The sequence below is a fragment of the Meles meles genome, chromosome 10 (assembly GCF_922984935.1).
Source record: "Meles meles chromosome 10, mMelMel3.1 paternal haplotype, whole genome shotgun sequence".
NCBI classification, from domain to species: domain Eukaryota; kingdom Metazoa; phylum Chordata; class Mammalia; order Carnivora; family Mustelidae; genus Meles; species Meles meles.
Genome location: NC_060075.1, coordinates 2,904,002 through 2,925,136, shown reverse-complemented (window position 1 = coordinate 2,925,136; position 21,135 = coordinate 2,904,002). Strand labels below are relative to the sequence as shown.

Below are 21,135 nucleotides of genomic sequence, written 5' to 3'. Positions count from 1 at the left end.
CGTCTGGGCGCACAGCCAAGAGAACGGAAATCGAAGTCCCAGGGACTCCCGTTTCCATGCGGCATCCCTGACAGCAGCCCAGGGCGGGCAGCAAGCCTCCCCCTCGCTGGGTGACTGGAAGTGCCCTGTGTGCACTGTTCCCACAGCGCGCTGTTCCCCAGCCTCCCGAGGAGGCCGTCCTGCCATAGGACACCACACGGTCGGACCTGGAGGACGCGACGCTCCGTGGGCTAAGCCAGTCACAGACGGAAATGTTCTAGGGCCCCCACCCCCCGGCACGAGGCACCCAGAGGGCTCGGATTCACAGATGGGGGCGCTGCGACAGGAGCTTCATGGGGACAGGCTCTCAGTCTGGGGAGACGTGAGCCGGGGGACAACCGAGCTGGCGGTCTGGACAGGCTCCGTTCCTAAACTTCCTTTCACGAGGGTTGGGATCGTGAATCTCGTTATTTGTTTCACAGTTTAAAAAAAGACCATGTTTGGGACGCCTGGGTGGCTCAGTGGGGTAAGCCGCTGCCTTCGGCTCAGGTCATGATCTCAGGGTCCCGCATCGGGCTCTCTGCTCAGCAGCGAGCCTGCTTCCCTCTCTCTCTCTCTCTGCCTGCCTCTCTGTCTACTTGTGATCTCTCTCTGTCAAATAAATAAATTAAATAAAAAATTTAAAAAAATTAAAAAAAAAAAACCACGTTCGAATAACGTGTGAAATCAAAGTGGAGATGAGACAGCCAGTCTCACCACTGAATATTTTCCTTGGAGCCTTATTCGAGAGAATATACACTTCTTAACATTTTGAAAAGAAGAGCCACTTTCCCAACAATATTAGCCACCCAGGACTTAAGTTTGCCCAAAGGCAAAAATGTCCTTTTCAGTCTTAGATTTTACCATTTTCAGCGCAGCCGGGGCCGCAGGGGACCTTGGGTTCTCACGAGTGATACGGAAAGGGACACGTTGGGAAGCTGGAAAGTGCCTGGTGGGCTCAGAGATCCAAAACGGAAAGTCACTTCCCAAACTCATTTCGTGCCAAAACCTGATCTGAATGGCTGTGGGCCTTCTTCTGCTAGCCCTGTCGAGTAGCGCGACTTTCCTCCCTCACTGCAGAAACAGCAACGTGTTTCCTTGCAGGGCGCTGTGGGCACCTACCGGGACACACAGGTCACACAGAGGACGTGCACCGTGTTACCTTTCCAAAATCAAAGAAGTTCTGATCTGAAACGCCTTAAGTGTCCACCTCAGAAAACTGTAGTAAAATTAATTCATGCTTCAAATACGCATTTAGCACAGCAGATCTCAAAATGTGGTCTGCGGATCCCTGGGGGTCCCCCGGCCCTTTCTGGGGGGTCCACACACGGCTTTGTCCATTGATACTGAGCCACTATCTACCCCAGCCCCAGGAGACACGGGCTCCGACGTGCAAGCATCCAGGTGCGGCCAAGGGCTGGTCCTCCCCAGAACCCCCACCCCGGCCCCGGCTGTGCCCGTGGGCACCGTGCCTTTCATGGCCTCACACTCTCAGTTTTGTAAAAGAAAAAAACAAGCCAGTTTCTCCGAAGGATGTCCGTGAAGAAATACAGGAAAGTGGTTTTATTAAACCTTGGCCCTTGAATAAGCATTTTTTCACCACCCTGGGTGAAGACAGGGACAGTGGGCACTCAGAAGCGTGGTGGCTGTCCAGGCGAGAAGCACTTGTCCACCGAGCTGTGAGCCACGCGAGCCTCTTGCGTGGAACTCCAAGTACCGGAAACAGCATGTGATGGACAGACCGTGGTTGTTCAGACTTGGGTATCTGACGGAAATTTTTTCAAAAATAAGTGAACGGAGTGGCCAGGGAAACAGGAACGGTTGCCAATGATCAAATTTGAGTTTTCAAGGGGAAAACAAAATTTTGGAAACCTTGTATGCAATGCCATGAGCCAGACAACTGCCCAGTACTTACCGACTTCTCTGATGACAAACGTGATTTTGCGGTATCATGTAATGAAATTGTCACCGTTTGGAAGAAGTGCCCAACCCAGACAACCAGTATTTTCCAAACGACCGGGATGGGTAAAAGATCCTTTCAAATTCAAGATGGCCCCAGGGATTTGGATGTATTGGAGTATGAAATGTTCTTCGATGTGGTTTCAGATTCCATGCTGCAATGAACCTTCCAGAAAATACCACTCATTGAATTTTGGTGTAGTATTAAGGAAACATGTCCACAATTATCTGACCAAAAACAAAACCTAGTAAAACACTCCTCCCTCTTCTAACTACCTATCTGTGAAAGGCTGGACTTTCTTCATAGATTTGAACCAAAGTCATGAACTGCACAGCAGAAATGAGAACCCAGCTACCTTCTATTAAGCCAGACATTAAAGTGTGTAAAAATGTAAAACACCACTTTGCTGACTCATTTTGTTTTATCTGGGGATACACGGTAAACGTTTATTGAAATATATTAAGCAAACACCAAGAAGGTTTTTATTTTCATTGCACGTGAATCAACAAATATGTTTACAGCCTTTATTCCAATTTCTTGTTTTAACCACAATTTTAAAAATTTTTATTAAAGATTCTATCTACTTATTTGAGAGAGAGTGAGAGAGCAGAGAGGGAAAGGAGAGGGAGAAGCAGACTCCCCGTGGAGCCGAGAGCCTGAGGCGGCGCCGGACTCGATCCCAGGACCCTGATCCCGACCTGAGCCAAAGGCAGAGGCTTCACGGACTGAGCCGCCCAGGCACTTCCTTTGTTTCAATTTCTAGTACGGTAAATAGCAAAGCTCTGATGCAAACAAAGAAAGGTCTTTCAGGCCCTCCATAATTTTTAAGAAGATAAAGGGGCTTCGAGCCCAAACCCCGAGAGCACCGGCTGGGTGCCGCCGTGGACCAGCCGCTCCGGCTGCACGGGGGCTGATGCCGCAGGAGGCAGGGGCCCCCCTAGCACAGCCCGGCAGTCCACCCGGGGACGCTTATAACCTCATGCAGCCACAAGTGCCAGGGAGGATGCAAGACAGGGCCAGGCCCTGTTGTAGACACATGGCCTCGCTCTGGGCTATCTGTATGGAAGGATGTTCCAGCTGGAGGGGCGAGAACCCCCTGGTGGTGGTGGGTAGCAGAATTAGCAGGGCGTGTGGGCTGGCAGAGGGAGGCCAGCGGCCTAACTTGGGGTGAGGGCGGGAGCCTGGGCAATCACAGGGGGCCCTGAAGGAGGGTTACCGGGTTGTGTCTCATTCTCAGCATTCCTGGAAACCGCTGGTGTAGATTCAAGAGCATCTGGTTGGCACTTACTGAGGTTTCTTCTGACTGCCAGGGACCAGCAGAGGTCGAAAGCGGGTCAGGAGGCTGCAGAAGAGGGAGAAGGACGTGGGTGCTGGCGGGACGGGCCCAGGCAGCAAGGTCCACCCCTGAGAGATGGGGGAGCCGGAACGGCCTCCTGGAGGCTTAGCCTGAGAAACTGACCAAGTCAGGGACCCAAGGTGAGGAGGAGCAGATGGGGGGGCATACCACGACAAGGGAGGCAGGACCCAACCACCCATTTGGACTGATAAATTTGAAAAGCCTCCTAGACCCGGGAGTGGAGGCGGCCAGGAGGCGGCCCAGCGTGTGTCATCTCAGAGCTGGACAGCGACCTGAATTATCATCCGGGCAGTGACACGGATCAAGGCACCTCCCTTGAGAGCTGCTGGGATGAGGGGTGTGTGTACGGGGAAGGGGGATTGTGCCCAGCATGGCAGCAGAGGAGACTTTACCTATAGAAGGACTATCAGACTCATGTTTCCTTTTTCTATGGGCTGCCACAGCTTTGGGAGTCTCCAAAAGTCCGAGCCCCTCTAGTGCCTGGGGCAGTTCATCCCCCTGGGGGGTTCATCCTGGGATGATCTAGGGAGCCCAAAGCCTGAAGGGGCCTCCCAGCAGGCCAGAGGGAGGCGCTAGGCTGAGCCCGTCCCCTGGGACATCAGGCGGCTGGAACCTCTTGGGGGCGAGGGCCTGCCTTGGGTCACCACGGGACAGAGCAGCTCCGGAGGCCGAGCCGTGGGCACTGTCGCTCCTGGAAACAGGCCTTGTTCATGTGGCCCCGTGGAGACGCAGGTGACGCTTCCTTCTCTGCACGCTTACTGCGGAGACCACGGCGACACTGTCATGTTTTCTGCCAGGCTCATGGAGTAGACAGGAATGAGCACAAGACTTCAATGGTAGGAACAATGAAGGAGTCATAATTTTAGATTATTTGCCCAAAAAGGGATGGATGTCCTTCCTAGGACTTGACTTAGAAGGCCCTACAGTGGAGAAAGGGGACCCCGAACGCTATGCGTGGAGCCATTTTGAAGTCCGTCTACACTCACATGGAGATCACAGAAACCCAAGGAAAGCAATGGGGCCTGACTTGAGTGTGGACGGAAAAAAAAGTTCTTTTGAAGAGGGCTGGTTGATTTGGACTTGGGAGGAGCTACGGTGATGGGCAGTGGAAGGGATCACTTGCGGAATTCCTTAAATAAAAATCTATTGACTTAAAAACAAAGACGGGTCCAATGAATCCCTGCCCTCTCTTCTCCTAGGTCCCTGTGCCCCTGAGCTCACACCCCCAGGGCCTATCAACTTCTGTTTCCTTCCCCCATGACCTTAGATCTGGTCTTCCCCGGGCCAACGTGCTGCCCCCAAACTCGGTTTTTTACAAGACGTGGGGGGGACGTCTGCTTCACCGGTTCCCTCCCTGCGCCACCGAGGATGAGAGGGTCGCGGAGCCCTAATCCTTCCTCACCTCTGACCTCTCCCGCCTTCCCGACCCCACCCCCCTGCCTCCCCTCCCCCCTGCCTCCCCTCCCCCCTGCCTCCCCTCCCCCCTGCCTCCCCTCCTCCCCCCTGCCTCCCCTCCTCCCCCCTGCCTCCCCTCCTCCCCCCTGCCTCCCCTCCCCCCTGCCTCCCCTCCCCCCTGCCTCCCCTCCCCCCTCTGCTGGGCTCCCTCCTTTAAAGGTAGGTGGGGGACGACTTGGGAGGCCGGGGCTGCGGCCTTCTTGAGGGCGTCGCCCGGCAGAAACGCGGGGAGACCCTCCTGGCGGAGTAGGGGAGCGTGGCGGCCGCCACCGCGGGTCTCCCTCCCCGGGGCGGGGCGCTGTCTGGGGCACCCGGAGCAGAGAGGCCGTGACCCTCCGCGGGGCGCCCACCCATAGCAACGGGAGCACCGTGGAGGCAACGACAGGCTTTGATTTAAGGGGGGGCGGAAGTGGGGGAGCCTTTCTGCAAACACAGCTGCTTAGGGAAGCGGGTCTGAGGAGACTCGCGGGGATGTAAGGGGGCGAGGATTAGGTGAGCGCGCCCAGGGTCCCCGGGGTCCTCCAAGGATGCGCGCGGGGTGGGTCAGAGGCGGCCGCCAGCTGGGGGTCACCGCGGGCAGGACGCCTGTGGGCGTTGGGGGTAGGGACGGGGGTGGGGGTAGGGACGGGGGTGGGGGTGGGGGTAGGGACGGGGGTGGGGGTGGGGACGGGGGTGGGGACGGGGGTGGGGACGGGGGTGGGGACGGGGGTGGGGACGGGGGTGGGGACGGGGGTGGGGGTGGGGACCCGCCGCTCCAGGCCGCGCCCCCGCCTCCAGCGCCACCCTTTCGCCGAGTCCGCCTGAGCGGCTTGGAAGTCGCTGCGGCGGCTCGCCCGCGCCCCCGCGCCCCCGCGCCCCCGCCCCGCGGAACCGCTGAGTCCGGGCCGTGCCCGCTTTGTCGCTAAGCGCTCATTGCGGCGACTCATTGGACCACGTCGGTGGGGCGATCGCAGGCCTCTGATCTGTGAGCTGCGGAGAGCTCGGCGGCTCGTTCGCAAATCCGCGCCCGGGGCCGCCCTCGTTGCGCCCGAGCCCGGGGCCCCGCGCTCCTGCTCCCGCCGCGCCCTCGCCTCCCCGCGGGCGCCCGCGCCTCGCCAGCCTCGAACTGGGGCGTTGGGGGGACCGGCTTGCGCCTCGACGGAAAAGCCCGAAGCTGAGAAGTCCGCCCCGGGGATCCGGCCTCTGACTCCCGAGCCCTCGCTGTCGAGCCAAGGGTCTCAACTGGGCTCGGGTCCCCTCCTCGCCCGAAGGCGGGAGCGCTGCTGGGGCGCGTCCCCAAGGGCCTCCTCTGAGTCCGGGGCGCGAGGGTAGCCCTCTCCGCCGCGGGGGCCGGGCCGGCGTCCGAGCCGCAGCAACACCCTCCCTCCCTCTCCGGGCGCCGCGGGGCACCTGGCAGTTCACAGGGAATCACCCCTAAAACCACGCCTGCCCGGGGCTTCGCCGGGGGGTCGGGGGGGGTGGGGAGAAAGGGACCCTGGAGCGAAAACTGCGCGGGGGCCTCCCGGGGGCCTCGCACTCGAAGCTCCAGCCGAGGAGCCCTCACCCCTCCTTACGCTGCAGCGGGTGCGGAGGGCGATGCGGGGGGAGGGAGAGGAGCCCCCGCCCTAGGCTGCCGTCTCTGGAAGGAGAGCCCGGGTCAGAAGCCGGCGACCAAAGGCCCGCGCCCCCGCCCTCCCCCGCGCGCGCACCGCCGGCGCCCGGCCCGCGTGCCCGCTGCGCCCGGCCCGCGCACTACGGGAGGCTGCGGCGCTGGGCGCCCTCACCCCCGCCGCGGAGACCACGGCCCCCGGGCGCGGAGTCCTGCACTGGCCGGCCGCCCGAGACCCCTCCAGGCCCTCCCGGGGTGCTGGGGTGCGCGCCCCCCCCACCCCCACCGGAGCGCGGCGGGCGCGGGTGGAAGGCCCGGGACCCCCGCGCAGACCCGAGGCGGCCCAGCCACCCGCGCCGGCCCTCGCGCCCGCGAGTGCGAGGCGTCCTGACTGCCGGAGAGGGAGCTCTCCTCGCGCCCGGGCCGCCGGCCGGCATCGCGCTTTCCTGCTCGCTCGGTTTTTGTTTTCCAGGAGTTGTTTCACCGCGGCCTGGAGATTCCCGCCCCGGCGGAAAGGCTGCGAGCCTGCCTTCCGCCCCGTCCCGCCCCTGGCGGACCTTTGCCTCCGCGGATCTCCCGAGTCCCAAATCCGTTCTGGTCGCTGGCTGCCGAGGCTGGCCCCTCCGGAGTGAGGTTCCCAACGCGTCCGCGCTTGGGTTCACATCGTGTTTTCGGGGCTGAGCTTTCTTCGTGGCTGCTTTGCTCAAGGAGCGGCTGGACTTGTATCTGCAAATAAGATAGAAAACCTGTCACCCGAAGTGTGTCGTTTGTTTGGGGAAACCCGCGCTGTGCCCTCCGAGCGCCTGTGCCAAGGCCGTTGCACCGAACCTTCTAGTCCGGGCAGGCCACCCCGGACCACTGGCCCCCAGGCGCCGGGCCCCACACGTCTGTAGCCAGAGTTAGCCCTGGCAGCGCCCACTGAGAGCGAAAGCAGGTAGTTAATTAGAACAGCTCTCATTTCCCGCTCCCGGTGCAAGGGGGAGGTGTAAATCCCGAGGAATTTAAGGGCATTAGCTGCATATGTGGGAAATCCTCGCGCATATCCCATTTCTCTCTCCCAGCCTGTGCTAATACTCCAAATGGCACAGTCTCTAGGCTTCGCCGGCATCACAGGGGCTGTTGTGTCTTAAGGGATTAACTGATATGAGACACACAAAACCCTGAAACTCCGTAACATAAAACACAACACAAAGAGGCTGCCAGCCTGCCAAGGAAAGGAATTTTTTATTTTATTTTTCTTTTTAGAGGAACTGAAGAAAGGGGAGAGTTTTGGAGGAGAAAGAGAACCCTTCTGTCCTGTGCCCTTACTTGCAAACATTGCTTTGTGGACTTTTTCTTAAGTGGAGGAGACTGGGATGAGGGAAGAGAGGCAGAGGACAGTGCGAGAGGGAGGTTTGGAGAGGGTCCCCAGCCCCACAGGAGCCAGCGGAGGGGCCCAGGGAAGGGCAGCTCCTAAGGGCAAGCACCCACTGTTCAGGGTGACCGGGGCCGTCCCAGCTTGCAGGGTCGGCAGGAGCCTTCGTGCTGGTAAAGGGCCACCAGTCCTCCCATGAGTGCTCTTCAGTACTGAGCCCAGGAATCTATCAGGGTGGGACCTACCCCCCAATACCATACGCTGAAGAATGTTCACCCATTAGATACTGATGCTAGAGAGGTGGCCCGCGTTGTTAAAGTCCCTGAAATTGATCAATGATTTAGTCACGTGGAGAGAATGTTTGATTTAAATCATGAGGTGGTTTTACCTTTTTATATCAAACTATAGAGTTCCATTTGATAAAGGGAAAAAGAAATCAACTTGAACACAGGTTTTGTTTGTGTGTTTAATCCCCCCTCCCCCAACTGAACCAGTGCTTAGCTCTACGTGAGCCCCCCCACCAAGCCAGGCGCTGTTCTGTCCGGATATCTGAGAGCGGTGATGTAGCTGTGTTCTTCCTGATGTGAAACCAGACTAATGAGCTATTTGTCTGGTGAGCTGTACGGGGAACGGCTGGGCTGGACCCAAGCACCCTAAGTTAAGCCTGAACTTGCCTGAAGTTCGGACAGTCTCCAGCTACTCAAATCACATCTCCAAAAACAGTATAGGGTCAGCAAGCGCCGGATGCTGCGCGAGCTTCTGGGAGACGACCTGTGGCTTTCAGGGAAAGAAAGAGAAGGAAAAAACCCTCGCCCTCCATGAGGGGAAGCAGGTGTCCCAGGAGTCCCTTCTGAAGCTCTTGTTTTCCTTCCCAAGGTCAAAAGGAAGACAGTGGAGAGTCTGTCTTGAAGTTCTTCCATTGTTTGTAAGTCACCAGAACATTGCGGATGGTGGCTGGTTTTCGCCACAACTCCACTATCCCATCACAGGGTTTCTTGTTTGGGGGCGTGTTTAGCTCAGGGGGTGTCGCGCCCCCAACTCCTTTGCCAAACCAATGTTTCCCATTTTCTTCACAGTAGAGCCGCTAGGTCGTGGGACGGTCTGTCTGACCACCCAGCCATGACTCTACTCTGCCCAGGCTGTTCTAGAAAAATGTCCACGCCAGACCCCAGAGCTGAGCTTGATCTGGAGTGCGAGTGGGCCCAACTTCTGGAAGGGTCTGGATTTGGCTGGGATTAAGGACAGCAGTGAAATAGGGTGAGAGAGTGGGAAAGCAGCTCCCAGGGTGCAAAGGGGTTCCCGAAGAATCCCAAGTCAGGTCACTTAAGCCAAGAGTCACCTGGGCTGGGAGAAAGTCAAGGGAGGGTGGGCATGGGGCCAAGACCGAGTCTGGGTGTGAGTCCTGGAGCACGGGTGTGGCCAGCCTACAGGGCCCCCTTGAGAAGCTTGTTTTCGAGAGAAACCAGGTTGAGGATGCTTCCTGTGTGGTGGCCTCTAGTTCTGGAAATCCCCCCCCCCCCACATCTCCCCAGCTCTTCCAGGCTAGCTCTCGAGCTAGGGTCGAAATGAGGACCTCTTCCTGTGGTCTGGACAGGAGAGAGGTCTCCGGCTTGGTGCCCCCTGACCGGAGTCACAGGGAGCTTCTGCTGTGCACAAACTGCTGCCTCCCCAGCTCTCCCCAAGACCCCGGACAGACAGTGCTGCTTGGTGGCCTGTTGCCCTCCCCAGCTGAGCCTCCCTGGGCACCCACCTGCCCACCAGGCTCTCCGGGACACCTGGCAGTGCCTCTGGGGACCTGTGTGACCCTTGCAGGCCTGGGACAGGGAGAGGGGTGTGGCCTGGAGGGGGGGGAGCCAGGAGCTGGGGCCCCTCTGCTAGCCACCAGCTTCAGGCTCTCCCAGGCTTGCCACTACCATGTTTAACTCCTTCCTTCCTGGGGTTAACGCGCTGAGGCCCCAGACCTCAGGCCCAGCCTCCACCATCCTGGGCCCCAAGTTCCCTGGTTGGGTTTGCAGGCCCGGGCTTTCCTTGGAAGTGAGCACAGACGTGCTCCCAACCCCGCTGCCCGTCCCCCATCCCTGCGGCCTTTGTCTGCAGCCCGGGGAGCAGCGGCAGCACCCGGGGTGGCTCTCTGTCAGGCCCTGCAGAGCCAGCTCCGGGCTGGGGGCACACGGCTCCCGGCCTGATTTGATCGGGGCGGAGGTCTCACTCTCTGGAATTGTTGGGCGTCTCTACCAGCCGAGGGGCTCTGACCCCCGCGAGCAAACGCCACTCTCGCTGCGTTCTTTTTCTCCCCGGGTGTCCCCACACCCACCTGGACAAGTGTGGGAAGTGAGGAGCTACCGGGAAAGTCACGCCCCTCCAGCTTTGTCTTAGAGAAAAAGACAGAACAGGGAGGCTGAACCAGCAGCCAGGCAGCGACCGTGCACAGGAGCGCTCCTGCCCTCCACAGCCCTGCCGGAGGCTTTATTGGCAATTGTGTTGCTGCTGTAAATCCACGAGTCTAGAAGCCGTCTTTCCTTCCGATACTCATCCAGCTCCCTCTTTGTGCAGACAGCCCGGGAAGTCTGGAGCTCGTTCCCCGAACGCGGGTGGTTTGCCGGGGCTCTCCGGCACCTGCCAGGCTGGGATGTTCCAGGTTCCTGGGTCTCGGCCTCACTTGACGCTAAGGGGAAGCAAACGTCCAGCGGTGGCTCGCCGGCTCCCGCACGGAGAAGCCGACCTTGAGTTCGGTGGCGGTGGCAGCGGCCGTTAGGGTCGGGCAGGAAGGGGAGCGCGGCTGAGCGGCTGCAGAGCTGGCTAGCATCTCGGGGACCACAGGAGAGAGCTGCGAATGCCCACTCCCCCGCAACCCCCAAAAAGCACAGCCAGGGCGGTGTCCCGGGTCTGCAGGGGGCGGGGGCTGGGCCTCAAGCGAGTTTCCCGAGCTTCCTGAAACAGCTTGTCGTGGTGCCCCTGCTGTGAGATTTGGAATTCCCTCAACTTGGGCAGCTTCCGCCCTGATTCTCCTGCCCTCCTGGCTGGCCCTTTCTATGGTGCTCACTCTCAAGGGGCACTCTTTGGGGGAATTAACGTCATGTTTGGGTTGGCTTTGGGTGGCCTGATACTTTAATTCTTTCTCTCCATAATTTTTTCTTTTTGCCCTCGTCTTCCTCCTGCCCCCCCCCGCCCGCCCCCAGCACGCAGGCCGGTAACTTGGAAATCGCCTTCTCCCTCGGACCCACCTGACCCTGCAGGCTGGAGACCTGGTGACCCCAGGCTGCTGCCAACAAACAGGCTCGGTTTGCCTGGAGATAACGTGCTGCTTGGCAGGGCTCCTGTTGCAGCCACGAATATGGGTCTGGGTTGCTGGAAAGAACACAGCAGAGGCCCACCGCCCACTGTGGGCTTACTTAAGGCTAAGGCGATCAGGGGCAAAGTTTCCCAAGAAACTAGAAAATATTTTCCAGGAGACAGCCTAATTGATTTTTTAATGGGATAGGTGGAGAAATTAACCTGGGGTGGTTTTACAGGAAGCAAAGCAGCCCTGGGCCTTCCCACCGCTCCCTCTGAGTTCTGGAGACCCAAAGTCATTCGGACATTCCCTAGCTGGTGATGATTTGGGTTCTCAGAGTTGCAGGAAGGTGTCCCAGAAAACCATAAACAGAAGTCAATAGGCCGTTCCCCCAAACCTCACCAGCTCCATTTTCCTAGGGACCCACCAACTGTGAGGTTTGATTTTTTGAGACCCAGGGAGGAACACTGGCCCGTACGAACCTGGCAAGGTAATTTGGCAAGGACCCCTCCAGTAGGAGGAAAACCTGGGAGTGGGCAGTAGATATGAGTCTCCCCAAGTGAGAATCGCTTTCAATTTCCCCATCTGCCTGCTGAGCCTAGCCACCTTCTGTCCCCTTTTGGTGGCCAGGGGACCCAGCCCAGCACCTCCTCCTCTGCCCCGTCTGGGTCCCCCTCTTAACTTCCCTGGGAGCAGAACCTTGTAATTGCTGTTCCTTGCATCCCCGTCCCGTCCCCCCCCCCCCCACACCGCCGGCCTGAACCCTGGAAGCTGTAGTGAGCAGACAGAGCTGGGTTGGGAGAGGAGAGAACGCGGGCGCAATGGCTGGAGAGCTGAGCCAGGCCAGGGGAAGGCTTCAACCCTCACGGTGGCTTGGCCATCACACTGCCGGGAGGGCTGCTTGCCCAGACCTTATCCGGCCTTGCCTGGCTGTGTCTCGCTGACACTCCCCGACCTTGAGCTGCTCCGCAGTAGGCCTCCGCTGCTGAGCACCCTGGAGCCGCCCGGCCAGCCAGAGCTGGGGTGCCCTGGCTCTCCCTCTTCTCCTCCTCCCCATCTGAGGGTGGTTTCTTGTGTCAGTGCTCCCAAACCCTTGGAGCAGTCCCTTCGGAGACTTCCGGAAGTTTGCCAATTTCCATAAAAATGCATTTTAAATGACAGGCAAGCTTAGGGGAACAAGGGTATTGGGTGGGTGTCTGCTGGTAGGGGAAGGAGAGAAGAGCAAATAGGAAGGAGCCTAAGGGAGGAAGGGGAGGAGAAGAGGAAACAGCAGTTCAAGTTGGATATCTGACAGCCACTGGAAAGGAAGTTTAGAAGGAGATGGGGGAAAGGGGAGGAGTGGGGAGAAGCAAACTGGGGCCCTCACCCTTCCACCCCCTTCCACATGGCCCCTGCGCTCCGGGGGAACTAGTTTAAAGGATTCTAGGACAAAGAAAATGTGGTGAATGGCCTCGTAGCCCCTCAGTGGGGGTAGAGGTGGGGGGGTTGGAGGGTTATCTGAGAAACGGGGGTGGGGTGGGGGAGGGGTCGCTCTGGGGTGTTTTCTCTCCGGAGGGATTTGAAGGTTTGGCCGAACCGTCAGCCTCTCCTTCCCCAGACAGAAGACGCGTTATCACCTACACGTTCCTTTATTTCTCTTTCCCCGCACGGAGCCCCCGTCTCGCTCCCGCGCGCCGTGGCACCTACACGCGTGTCGCACGAGGATCTGTGCTCCCGCTGGAATCCGCCGTATGCACGCGCCTCCCTGCTCACGCACACGCGCACACGCACACTTACAAGGAGCGTCCGCAGGAGGAGGGTCCCGCGCGCCAGCCCTGCGGTTAAGACAGGAATCTGCCAGGCTAGCAAAGTCAAGCGTAAGTGACAATTTCCCTCTCCACCGGCAAGGAAGGGAGACTGCGAAAGTCCCTTTGTACCTCGGCAGCTCATTTAATATTATTTATGCATTTTTGTGCAAGGAATTGTGGGATTTTTCCCCACGGTAAACAATATGGAAATGTCAAAAATCGCCGTCCTCCGGCGCGTGTCCACGGACGCACACCGGGGTGACCTGACGGGGCTGCGGCGGCGGCTCCTCGGGTCCCCGAGCCGAGGCGGCGGCGAGCGCGCGAGCGAGCGCAGGAAACGCGGTCGCGGGCTCGCCGGGGCCGGGGCTGCCGCACGCGGAGCCGGAGGACGCGGCCGCTTTAAGGGGGGGAGGGGCGGCGGCGGCTCCTGTCACCAGCGGCCCCGGCGCGTCACGTGGGCGCCCCGCGCCGCGGCCATTGGCCCGAGGCACGTGTCCAGGAGCGCGGCCCGCGACGTCACGCGAGGGCTCTGTTAAAAATAAGAACAAAAATCCAGAGTGAAAGTGTCTCAGGTCGCGCCAAGTGGCCTGCAGAGCGCCCGAGCCCGCGCGGAGGCCGAGGCGGCGAGGGCGCGCAGACCGCCCGGCCCGGCCCGCGCCTCCCGCCGCTCACCCATGCGCCTCGGGCCGCGGGGCTCGGCGGGGCTCGGCGGGGGCGCGGCCGCACGCCGGTGGGGCGCCCGGGCCCGCAGCGGGGCGGCGGCCGAGCGCAGCGCGGGCCCGCGGGCCTCCATGTGCGTGCTGGCGGCGGCGGCGGGCGCGCTGACCGCTCGCGCCCCGCACCCTCGAGGGCCGGCCGGGGCGCGCGGGCGGGGGCGGCCGGGAGGCGGCGGCGGCGGCGGCCCGAGCGGGCCGGGGCGGGCGTGAGCGCGGGGGAGCGCGCTGCCTGCATGCGCGCAGCTCCGGCCCCGGGTGGCCGCGGCGGCAGCGCGGGAGCCGGAGGCAGCCGGACGCGGAGCGGAGCGCGGGAGGAGCCCCGGGTCCCCGCCGGACCGTTGTGACTGCGTAGCGCCCGGGGAGGGGCGCGGCGACGACGAGGACCCGGCTCTTCGGAACCTCCCGGCGTCGGGGCGGGGGACACTGGTATTTCCGAACTCAGCTCGTGGATCGGAACGTGGCTCCCCTCCAAACGCGGCCGGTGCTTGTGGGACCCAGCCCTGGCCTCGGCCGCCGCGCACGCCCTCGGAAGCCTCGGCGGGGCAGGAGCGCGAGCCGGCCGCGAGGGTCTCGGTGCGCGCCACGGGCGGGCCGAGGGCTGATTGGCGGGGAGGGTCCCGGGAGAGCCAGTTTGGGATTTGCCGTGAACAGCATGGAGGAGAATGACCCGAAGCCCAGCGAAGCGGCGGCGGCGGCGGAGGGGCAGCGGCAGCCGGAATCCAGCCCCAGCGGCGGCTCGGGCGGCGGCGGCAGCCCGGGCGACGCGGACACTGGCCGCCGGCGGGCTCTGATGCTGCCCGCGGTCCTGCAGGCGCCGGGCAACCACCAGCACCCGCACCGCATCACCAACTTCTTCATCGACAACATCCTGCGGCCCGAGTTCGGCCGGAGGAAGGACACGGGGACGTGCTGTGCCGGCGCGGGAGGAGGACGAGGCGGTGGAGCCGGCGGGGAAGGCGGCGCGGAAGGAGGCGGCGGCGCGGGCGGCGCCGAGCCCCTCCTGGGGTCTGGCCGAGAGGCCCGGCAGAACGCGCCCAGTGCGCCCGCACCGCTGCCCGGCGGCGGCGGCGGCGACTCTCCCGGAGACGGGGAAGGCGGCTCCAAGGCGCTCTCGCTGCACGGCGGCGCCAAGAAAGGCGGCGACGCCGGGGCCCCCCTGGACGGGGCGCTCAAGGCCCGCGCCTTGGGCAGCGGCGACCTGTCGGTGAGCTCGGACTCGGACAGCTCGCAGGCCAGCGCCAACCTGGGCGCGCAGCCCATGCTTTGGCCGGCCTGGGTCTACTGCACGCGCTACTCGGACCGGCCTTCTTCAGGTGAGCCCGCCGTAGGGAGGCCCGCGGGGTTGCGGGGCGGCACTGGCGGGGGAACTTGCGCGGAGGAAGAAGACAACAGGACACCCCCACCCCCAACACACACAAAGACGCACAAACAGGGACATTGTGTGCGGCTGACGCTGGCCAGGGCCGTGGCCGAGGAGGAGAGGGAGCTGGACTGATTCGCAGGGAGGGTACAGATTGATTGGAAAAACAGAAGCGACAGGACCTTCCCTCTTGTCTTGCTTTTGGGGCCACTATCCGAAGTCCCTAATCTGCCGCTCCCCTGGCTGGAGTTTATTTGGAGACACCGCGGGTGGCTGGAAGACTGGCCCAGAAGCTAGCACTCTTTAACCCTTGCTCCGCTCTTCCGACTCAGTCCAGACCCAGGACCCATGCCGGGGTCCCCCACAGACCTAGACTCCTCCTACGACCCAGTTATCCCAGATGAAGCCAGGGAAGAAAGCGCTAGGTTCCAGGCACTTCCTTAGACCCCTGGGCCCGTGCTGAGGAGGGAGGAGCAGGGGATAGAGATAGGGAAGGGGTGGCAATAGAGGGGCCCTTCGCTCCGATTCCGCTGCCTGATTGCACCGTAGGGGAGCTCAGCACCCATGTCGTACACTGCTGGGAGGAGGGAGGCCTGCAGTCCCCAAAGAAAGGACCTTCTCCTGGAGGTTTGCTGGGGCAGCTCCCAGGGTGGAAAGAAGCCGATTTCTGCGGGAGGGGTGGAGGGGCCGGCGGGTGTGTGCATGGGTTCCGGGTGTATTTTTCATAGATCTGGATTTTTAAAAGCTAAATGCACATCCATGTAGAAATCATCGGTTACAGGAAATGGGGGTCCGCGGCTGCAAACCGCCATTAGGAACCGACTCCATTTGTCCCGGAGCTGGTAATTCAGACCCGACCCCGCTGCCCCCCCCAACCTTCAACTGTTTTGTGGGGTTTGTTTACCCAAATCCCAGCACAACTGAGTCTCCCCTTGGCCGCCTTCCCGCAGAAATGTGTATATTTCTGATGAAATCCACATTTCTCCAGCCAGATCTGAAATTTGCTCCATTGTTCTCGCCTCCCTCCTTTGTTAATATTTAATTAACATATAGACTCACAATGCGGCCAGCGAGGAGCCTCGGCGCGGCTTTGTGCGGTGGCAGAGTTCCGGCCGCGCCAGGCCCGGGTGGCCCGAGGGAGCCCCACAGCCCGGCCGGGCCGCAGTCGCTGCTCTTCCTGGACTTAAAAAACAAAACAAAACAAAACAAAAAACACCAAACAAAACAAAACAACAGCAACAACAAAAACAAGCAACAACAACAAAAAAGAAACCCATAAGGTAACATTTGTGTTTCTTGGCCTTTTAGAAAGAAGAGAGGCAGAGAGTTTTCTTTGCCGATGTTTGCTTCTGTTTCTCAAGTGTGTACGTTTTGAAAGAAAAAGAAAGAGAACTAAAAATTCTGATTTTAGGAAGATTAACTTTCCGCAAAATGGTGTGCATCGTTTTGCGGGCTGGTTCGTGTGTGCAGGAGGAGTCTGGAGGGTAGGGAGCGTGCTTCCCCGGGACAGTGGAGGCGCAGAACCGGCTCCCAGGGAGGACGAGGCCACGGTCGGGTCCGCGCGGGTGCGGGCCTCGCGGGGCCTCCCGGAGCCACCGCTAACCCTTCGCTCTCGATCAAAGCCCGCCCGCTGGCGCGGAACCCGCGCCCTTGGCGTGTGCGCGGCGGTAGCGGTGGGTGTGCGCGCGCGGGGCGGCTGTGTGCGCGGGGCCGCGGCTGTGAGTGTGGGTTTGCCCCCAAATCCAAAAGGCCAGAGTTTAAGCCGAACGGCCCTTGGAGCCCCCTCGCCGGCGCCCACAGCCCCTCTTCCCGAGTTTGCCTCCGGGAGAGCGCAGGGCTGGGTCCGCCGACCAGGAGTTCTCCGCGTCCACTGGGTCTCGGGACCAGCCGGACCCCGCGCCCCCTGCTTTCTTCACTCCGGGTTCAGGTCTGGTGCAGCCGGAGGCGTCCAGCGAGATCCCTCCGCCGCTGCTGTGCAGGGTGGCGCGGCTGTCCCCTGGCCCTGCAGGGTGGGCTCTGGGTCCTGGGCTGAGACCACGGGGGTTCTGGCAGCTTGAGGGAGCAGGCAGGGGTCCAGCCTCCCCGCTGCGGGCCGGCTGGGAAGGAGCTGGGGCTGGAGCTCCCCCAAAGTTGGTTCACTTCCCGGAGTAAGAAACCCACACGTGCGGCCCAGCCTCCCTCCCCTAACTGCCTTTGCCGGCTCTTCCCTCAAAGACACTCTTGTGGGGCTGAATTTCTTGATAACCAACAAAAAGAAAGCGCGTGGCCCTCCTTTCTGCTCCCCTCACTCAGGCCTTCTCAGGTGGCGGGGTCCTAGAAGCCTTACCACTGCTGTCCCACAGCAATCTCGAGTGGTGCAGGGCGTGTCCCGGCGGGAGGAGACCCGGGTGGGGGTCAGAATCCTCTGCACAGGGTCAGCTGGGTTCCTCCACGGCCTCCAGGGAGGCGGCTCCAGTCTGGGGGAACCGGGTCCCCTCTCCTGCCTGGGAGACTTGGTGGGAGGTGAAGGGGGAAGCTCTGAGCGGCTCAGTGATCCTTCCCCATCCCGGAAAGGGTCCGTGTGCTCCCTCCCCTCCAGGAAGGAAACACTGAACTTGGGCCTGCAATGCTGTTTAGGGGAGGCGGAAAGGGGGCTGGGGGGTGAGGGCAGAGCCAGGGCCTCTCCCCTGCTCTGGATGCACCTGCCCCCCGACTCCCACCACCCCTGGCACCTGGGGGTATCCCCTGTGGGCAGCCAGTGGGCATCCTGTCTCCATTCTCTCGGCTGCTGCCGCTGCTCTGGCTGCCCCTCCCCTCCCCCAACCTTTCCTCTGGCTGCCCCTGGGCCTCCCTCCCTTTACTCCAGGACAGAGAGGGATAGCAAAGGCCTTGCTAGGAAGTTTTGGGTGTTTTTCTTTCCTGCAGGAGTTTCCCTTTTATCTGGAGAACTTTCTTCTTTTTTTTAAATCTTAAGTAAACTCTGCCCATGTGTGGCTGGAACTCAGACCCCCAAGATCAAGCCTCCATGCTCCACCCACCCCAGCCAGCCTGGTGCCCTTGGAGACCTTTCCACTAAGCCTGCCCCTACTCACCCCCTTACACCCCATGATGTCCTGGGCCTGGCTTTCCAGGGGTGGGTCCTGGAGGCGGTGGGCGGGGACCGGAGTCTGCAGACAGGCCTGGAGCCCTCCTAACCCAGTTCTCTGTGCACCGTGCCGCCCAGGTCCCAGGTCCCGCAAACCAAAGAAGAAGAACCCCAACAAAGAGGACAAGCGGCCCCGCACGGCCTTCACAGCGGAGCAGCTGCAGCGGCTCAAGGCCGAGTTCCAGACCAACAGGTACCTGACCGAGCAGCGGCGCCAGAGCCTGGCCCAGGAGCTCAGCCTCAACGAGTCGCAGATCAAGATCTGGTTCCAGAACAAGCGGGCCAAGATCAAGAAGGCAACGGGCAGCAAGAACACGCTGGCTGTGCACCTCATGGCCCAGGGCCTGTACAACCACTCGACGACCGCCAAGGAGGGCAAGTCGGACAGCGAGTAGGGCGGGCGGGCGCCGGGGCCGGCCTCCGTCGGCGCTAAGCAATGCAATAATTTAAAATCGTAAAGGGCCAGTGTATAAAGATGATACCAGCATTAATAGTGAAGATGTCGTGTATTAGCTACGGTTCTGCAATATTCTATGTATATATAATTTACAGGTGTGTAAAATCCAAAATATCTGACTATAAAATATTTTTGAGTTTTCCAGTGTTTATGAGATTATGCTAATTTTATGATTTTTTTTTTTTTTTTTTTTGCGGAGGGGGCTGCTTAGGGTTTCATCTTTTCTAATCCCCTAGGTTCCATAGTGGGACTTGGGACACTTTTATTTTTTAATTTCAAAAGAAGAAAAAAATTAAAACAACTTGCTGAAGTCCAAAGATTTTTATTGCTGCATTTCACGGGACTGTGAACCGAATAAATAGCTCCTACTTGGTGTCTGAGTTCTGCCCCTTTGTCTGTGTGGGCTGGGTGAGGACAGCAGGCGGGTCTGCACCCCCGCCCAGCCGGAGGGACTCTGGGGTCCGGGAGCGGTGTGCAGCTTCCTGGCGGTGGGCAGGAGCACTCTGGGCTGGGCCACCAGGCCTTCCAGACCCCCAGCCTTGCCTGGCTGCTCTCCTCCCGCCTTCTCTCCTCTTCCTCTTCCCCCTCCTCCTCCTCCTCCCCCTCCTCCTCCTCATCAAGGCCTGGCCAGCACCTCCCTGTGCTTCAGTCCGCGTCTGTCTTGCTGTCCCCTGTCCAGCCAGCTCTCTCGCCTCTGGGCACCACTTCAGGGATCCCAGGCCCATAGGCCCAGCATATGGCCGGTGGTGGCGGAGCCGCCCCCTCATCCTGTCCCTCCAGGCCCCAGGACTCCTCTGCCGCCCATCAGCTCCCCCAGGCGCTCCATGGGCCCCAGAAATGGTGGAGGTCTGCTGCCTCCGGGCAGGGAGAGGGCTCTCCAGACGGAGCTGGTGTTTTCTTCCTTTCTTGTTTTTCTTCCCTTCCTTTTTTCCTTTTCCTTTTTTTTCTTTTTTTAAGTGGCTGCTTCTGCTTTGGAGAGCATTCTTTCAAGGTACATGTGTGTGTGTGTGTGCGTGTCTATGTACCGCGTGCACACAGGCACAGAAGTGTACGAGTCCACAGGTCCCCAGCATGTGGCTCCCTTGACTTTTAGAGGAACTCAGAATCCTCCAGGATCGAGAGGAAGGAGGAAAATGTGTAAATAATCATTTCTTATCACTTTTTGTCTTTTCTTGTTTTTTTTAATATACATTTTATTTTTTGAAGGTGTGGTACAGTGTAAATTAAATATATTCAATATATCCCCACCAAGTACATATATATAAACAAACACATTATCTATATATATAGCTCTGCACTGTCTTCTGTTTAGTGTATGGGAAAATGTCCGTCTGCAGCCGGTACGGCCCGGGCCGGGGGGGGGGGGGGGGGGGGGGGCGGTGCAGCGTGTTTCAGCGGCTGAACCAGACCCACAGCCGAACGCCCCCCTCCCAGGACTGAGGGTGAACGTCTCTCTTTGCCTTAAACCTCTTTATTTCACTGCGATAATAGTTTCACTTTGTACATACGAGTGCAAACCTTTTTAAAAAGGAAACTATAAAAAAAAGTTGTAATTTAAAATTCTGTGAATAACCATCTGCTGCTTAGGAAACTCAATGAAATGATATGCCTTTTTAGCAGGAAGCAAAGTTTTTTGGTTTTTATTTTTTTTATTTTTTTATGTTTAGTTTATAAAACATGTGCATTTTACAGTTCCAGCATCAAATCTTTATCATCTTGTGAGAAATGAATGTTTCTGTTTACAACTGTGGTCCTCAGCATTGTGAACACTCCCCTTGCATTTTTTGTGTGTTTAAATTCTTGAAAGTTACATTAAATAAAAAAAAAAAAACGCTTTATTGTAAAATATTGGATGTCCAAGTTGGCATGACTAGTTTTTCTAAGTGTGTTTCGAAGTCTGGCCCAACTGCTCTGGGCCTCCACCCCGTGGCTGGCGTGGCGGGCGCTCCCACCCTTTGCCGTGATTGCCTACCTTTACAGGCAGAGGTGCCAATTAAAAAAAAAAAAAGAAGACACTTCGAATATCTCCGTGTGTGAGCACAGAACAACCAAAGTAATTTAAGTACACTTCTTTGCCAGAAGGAAGTGTTCAAAAGTATGGTGCCGTTTCATTGCATAATTGTTGAAAATCCTACAAAATGCAACAGGTTTCTGTCTCCCCATTGTTCCTCCAGGAGGGAGAGAGATGTTGCTCCCGAGGGGGAGGCCTCTCCTTTTTCATGTTTTGTTGTTGCTTCTACGCCCCAAAGCAAAGGACTTGGACACATACAAAAGCTGAGGTGGGGGAAGGACAGACTGTGTCTGAGCCGACCAGACCAGAAGCATCCATCCGGGTAGTGTTCTGGGGAGAGTGATGACAGCCAGTGGGTCCTGCCGGGAGAGCTGAGCGCACAAGGTACGCCCAACCCACCTCTGTCCAAACTTCCTTGCCACGAAAAAGATGCTTCTCCCAGTGAAAGAAACTCAGAGACTAGCAGGGATCATTTGCTGCCAAAGGAGATCGGTGTTTTGGGTTCTACATCGGCTTCCCAAATGGAAGCTGGGCCTTTGGGGCAGGAGAGGGGCTCCTCCCAGGATTTGCAAAGATGCATCAAGCCAGAGAAAGCTGGGGTCTCTTAGGCTCTGGAGCCCTACCTGCCTGGTCTCAGGAGTGCCCCAGGGTCATCGCCAATGGGGTGTGATCAA

The 21,135-nt window shown here is 59.4% G+C and overlaps 1 protein-coding gene across 1 annotated transcript; it reads left to right on the top strand.

Annotated features, from left to right (window-relative positions):
* The first annotated feature begins 13,715 nt into the window (after positions 1-13,715).
* Positions 13,716-20,298, top strand: EN2 (engrailed homeobox 2). The gene is made up of 2 exons (XM_046020095.1): positions 13,716-14,822; positions 18,072-20,298. The coding sequence occupies exons 1-2, from the start codon at positions 14,162-14,164 to the stop codon at positions 18,386-18,388; spliced, it is 978 nt and encodes a 325-aa protein (XP_045876051.1). The 5' UTR covers positions 13,716-14,161; the 3' UTR covers positions 18,389-20,298.
* Positions 20,299-21,135: the final 837 nt, after the last annotated feature.

What these genes read in the sequence shown, in the direction of transcription:
- EN2 (XM_046020095.1), top strand. Translation starts at nt 14,162, where the DNA reads ATGGAGGAGAATGACCCGAAGCCCAGCGAAGCGGCGGCGGCGGCGGAG. An exon ending in CTCGGACCGGCCTTCTTCAG is followed by an intron (nt 14,823 to 18,071) that starts GTGAGCCCGCCG and finishes CGTGCCGCCCAG; the next exon opens with GTCCCAGGTCCCGCAAACCA.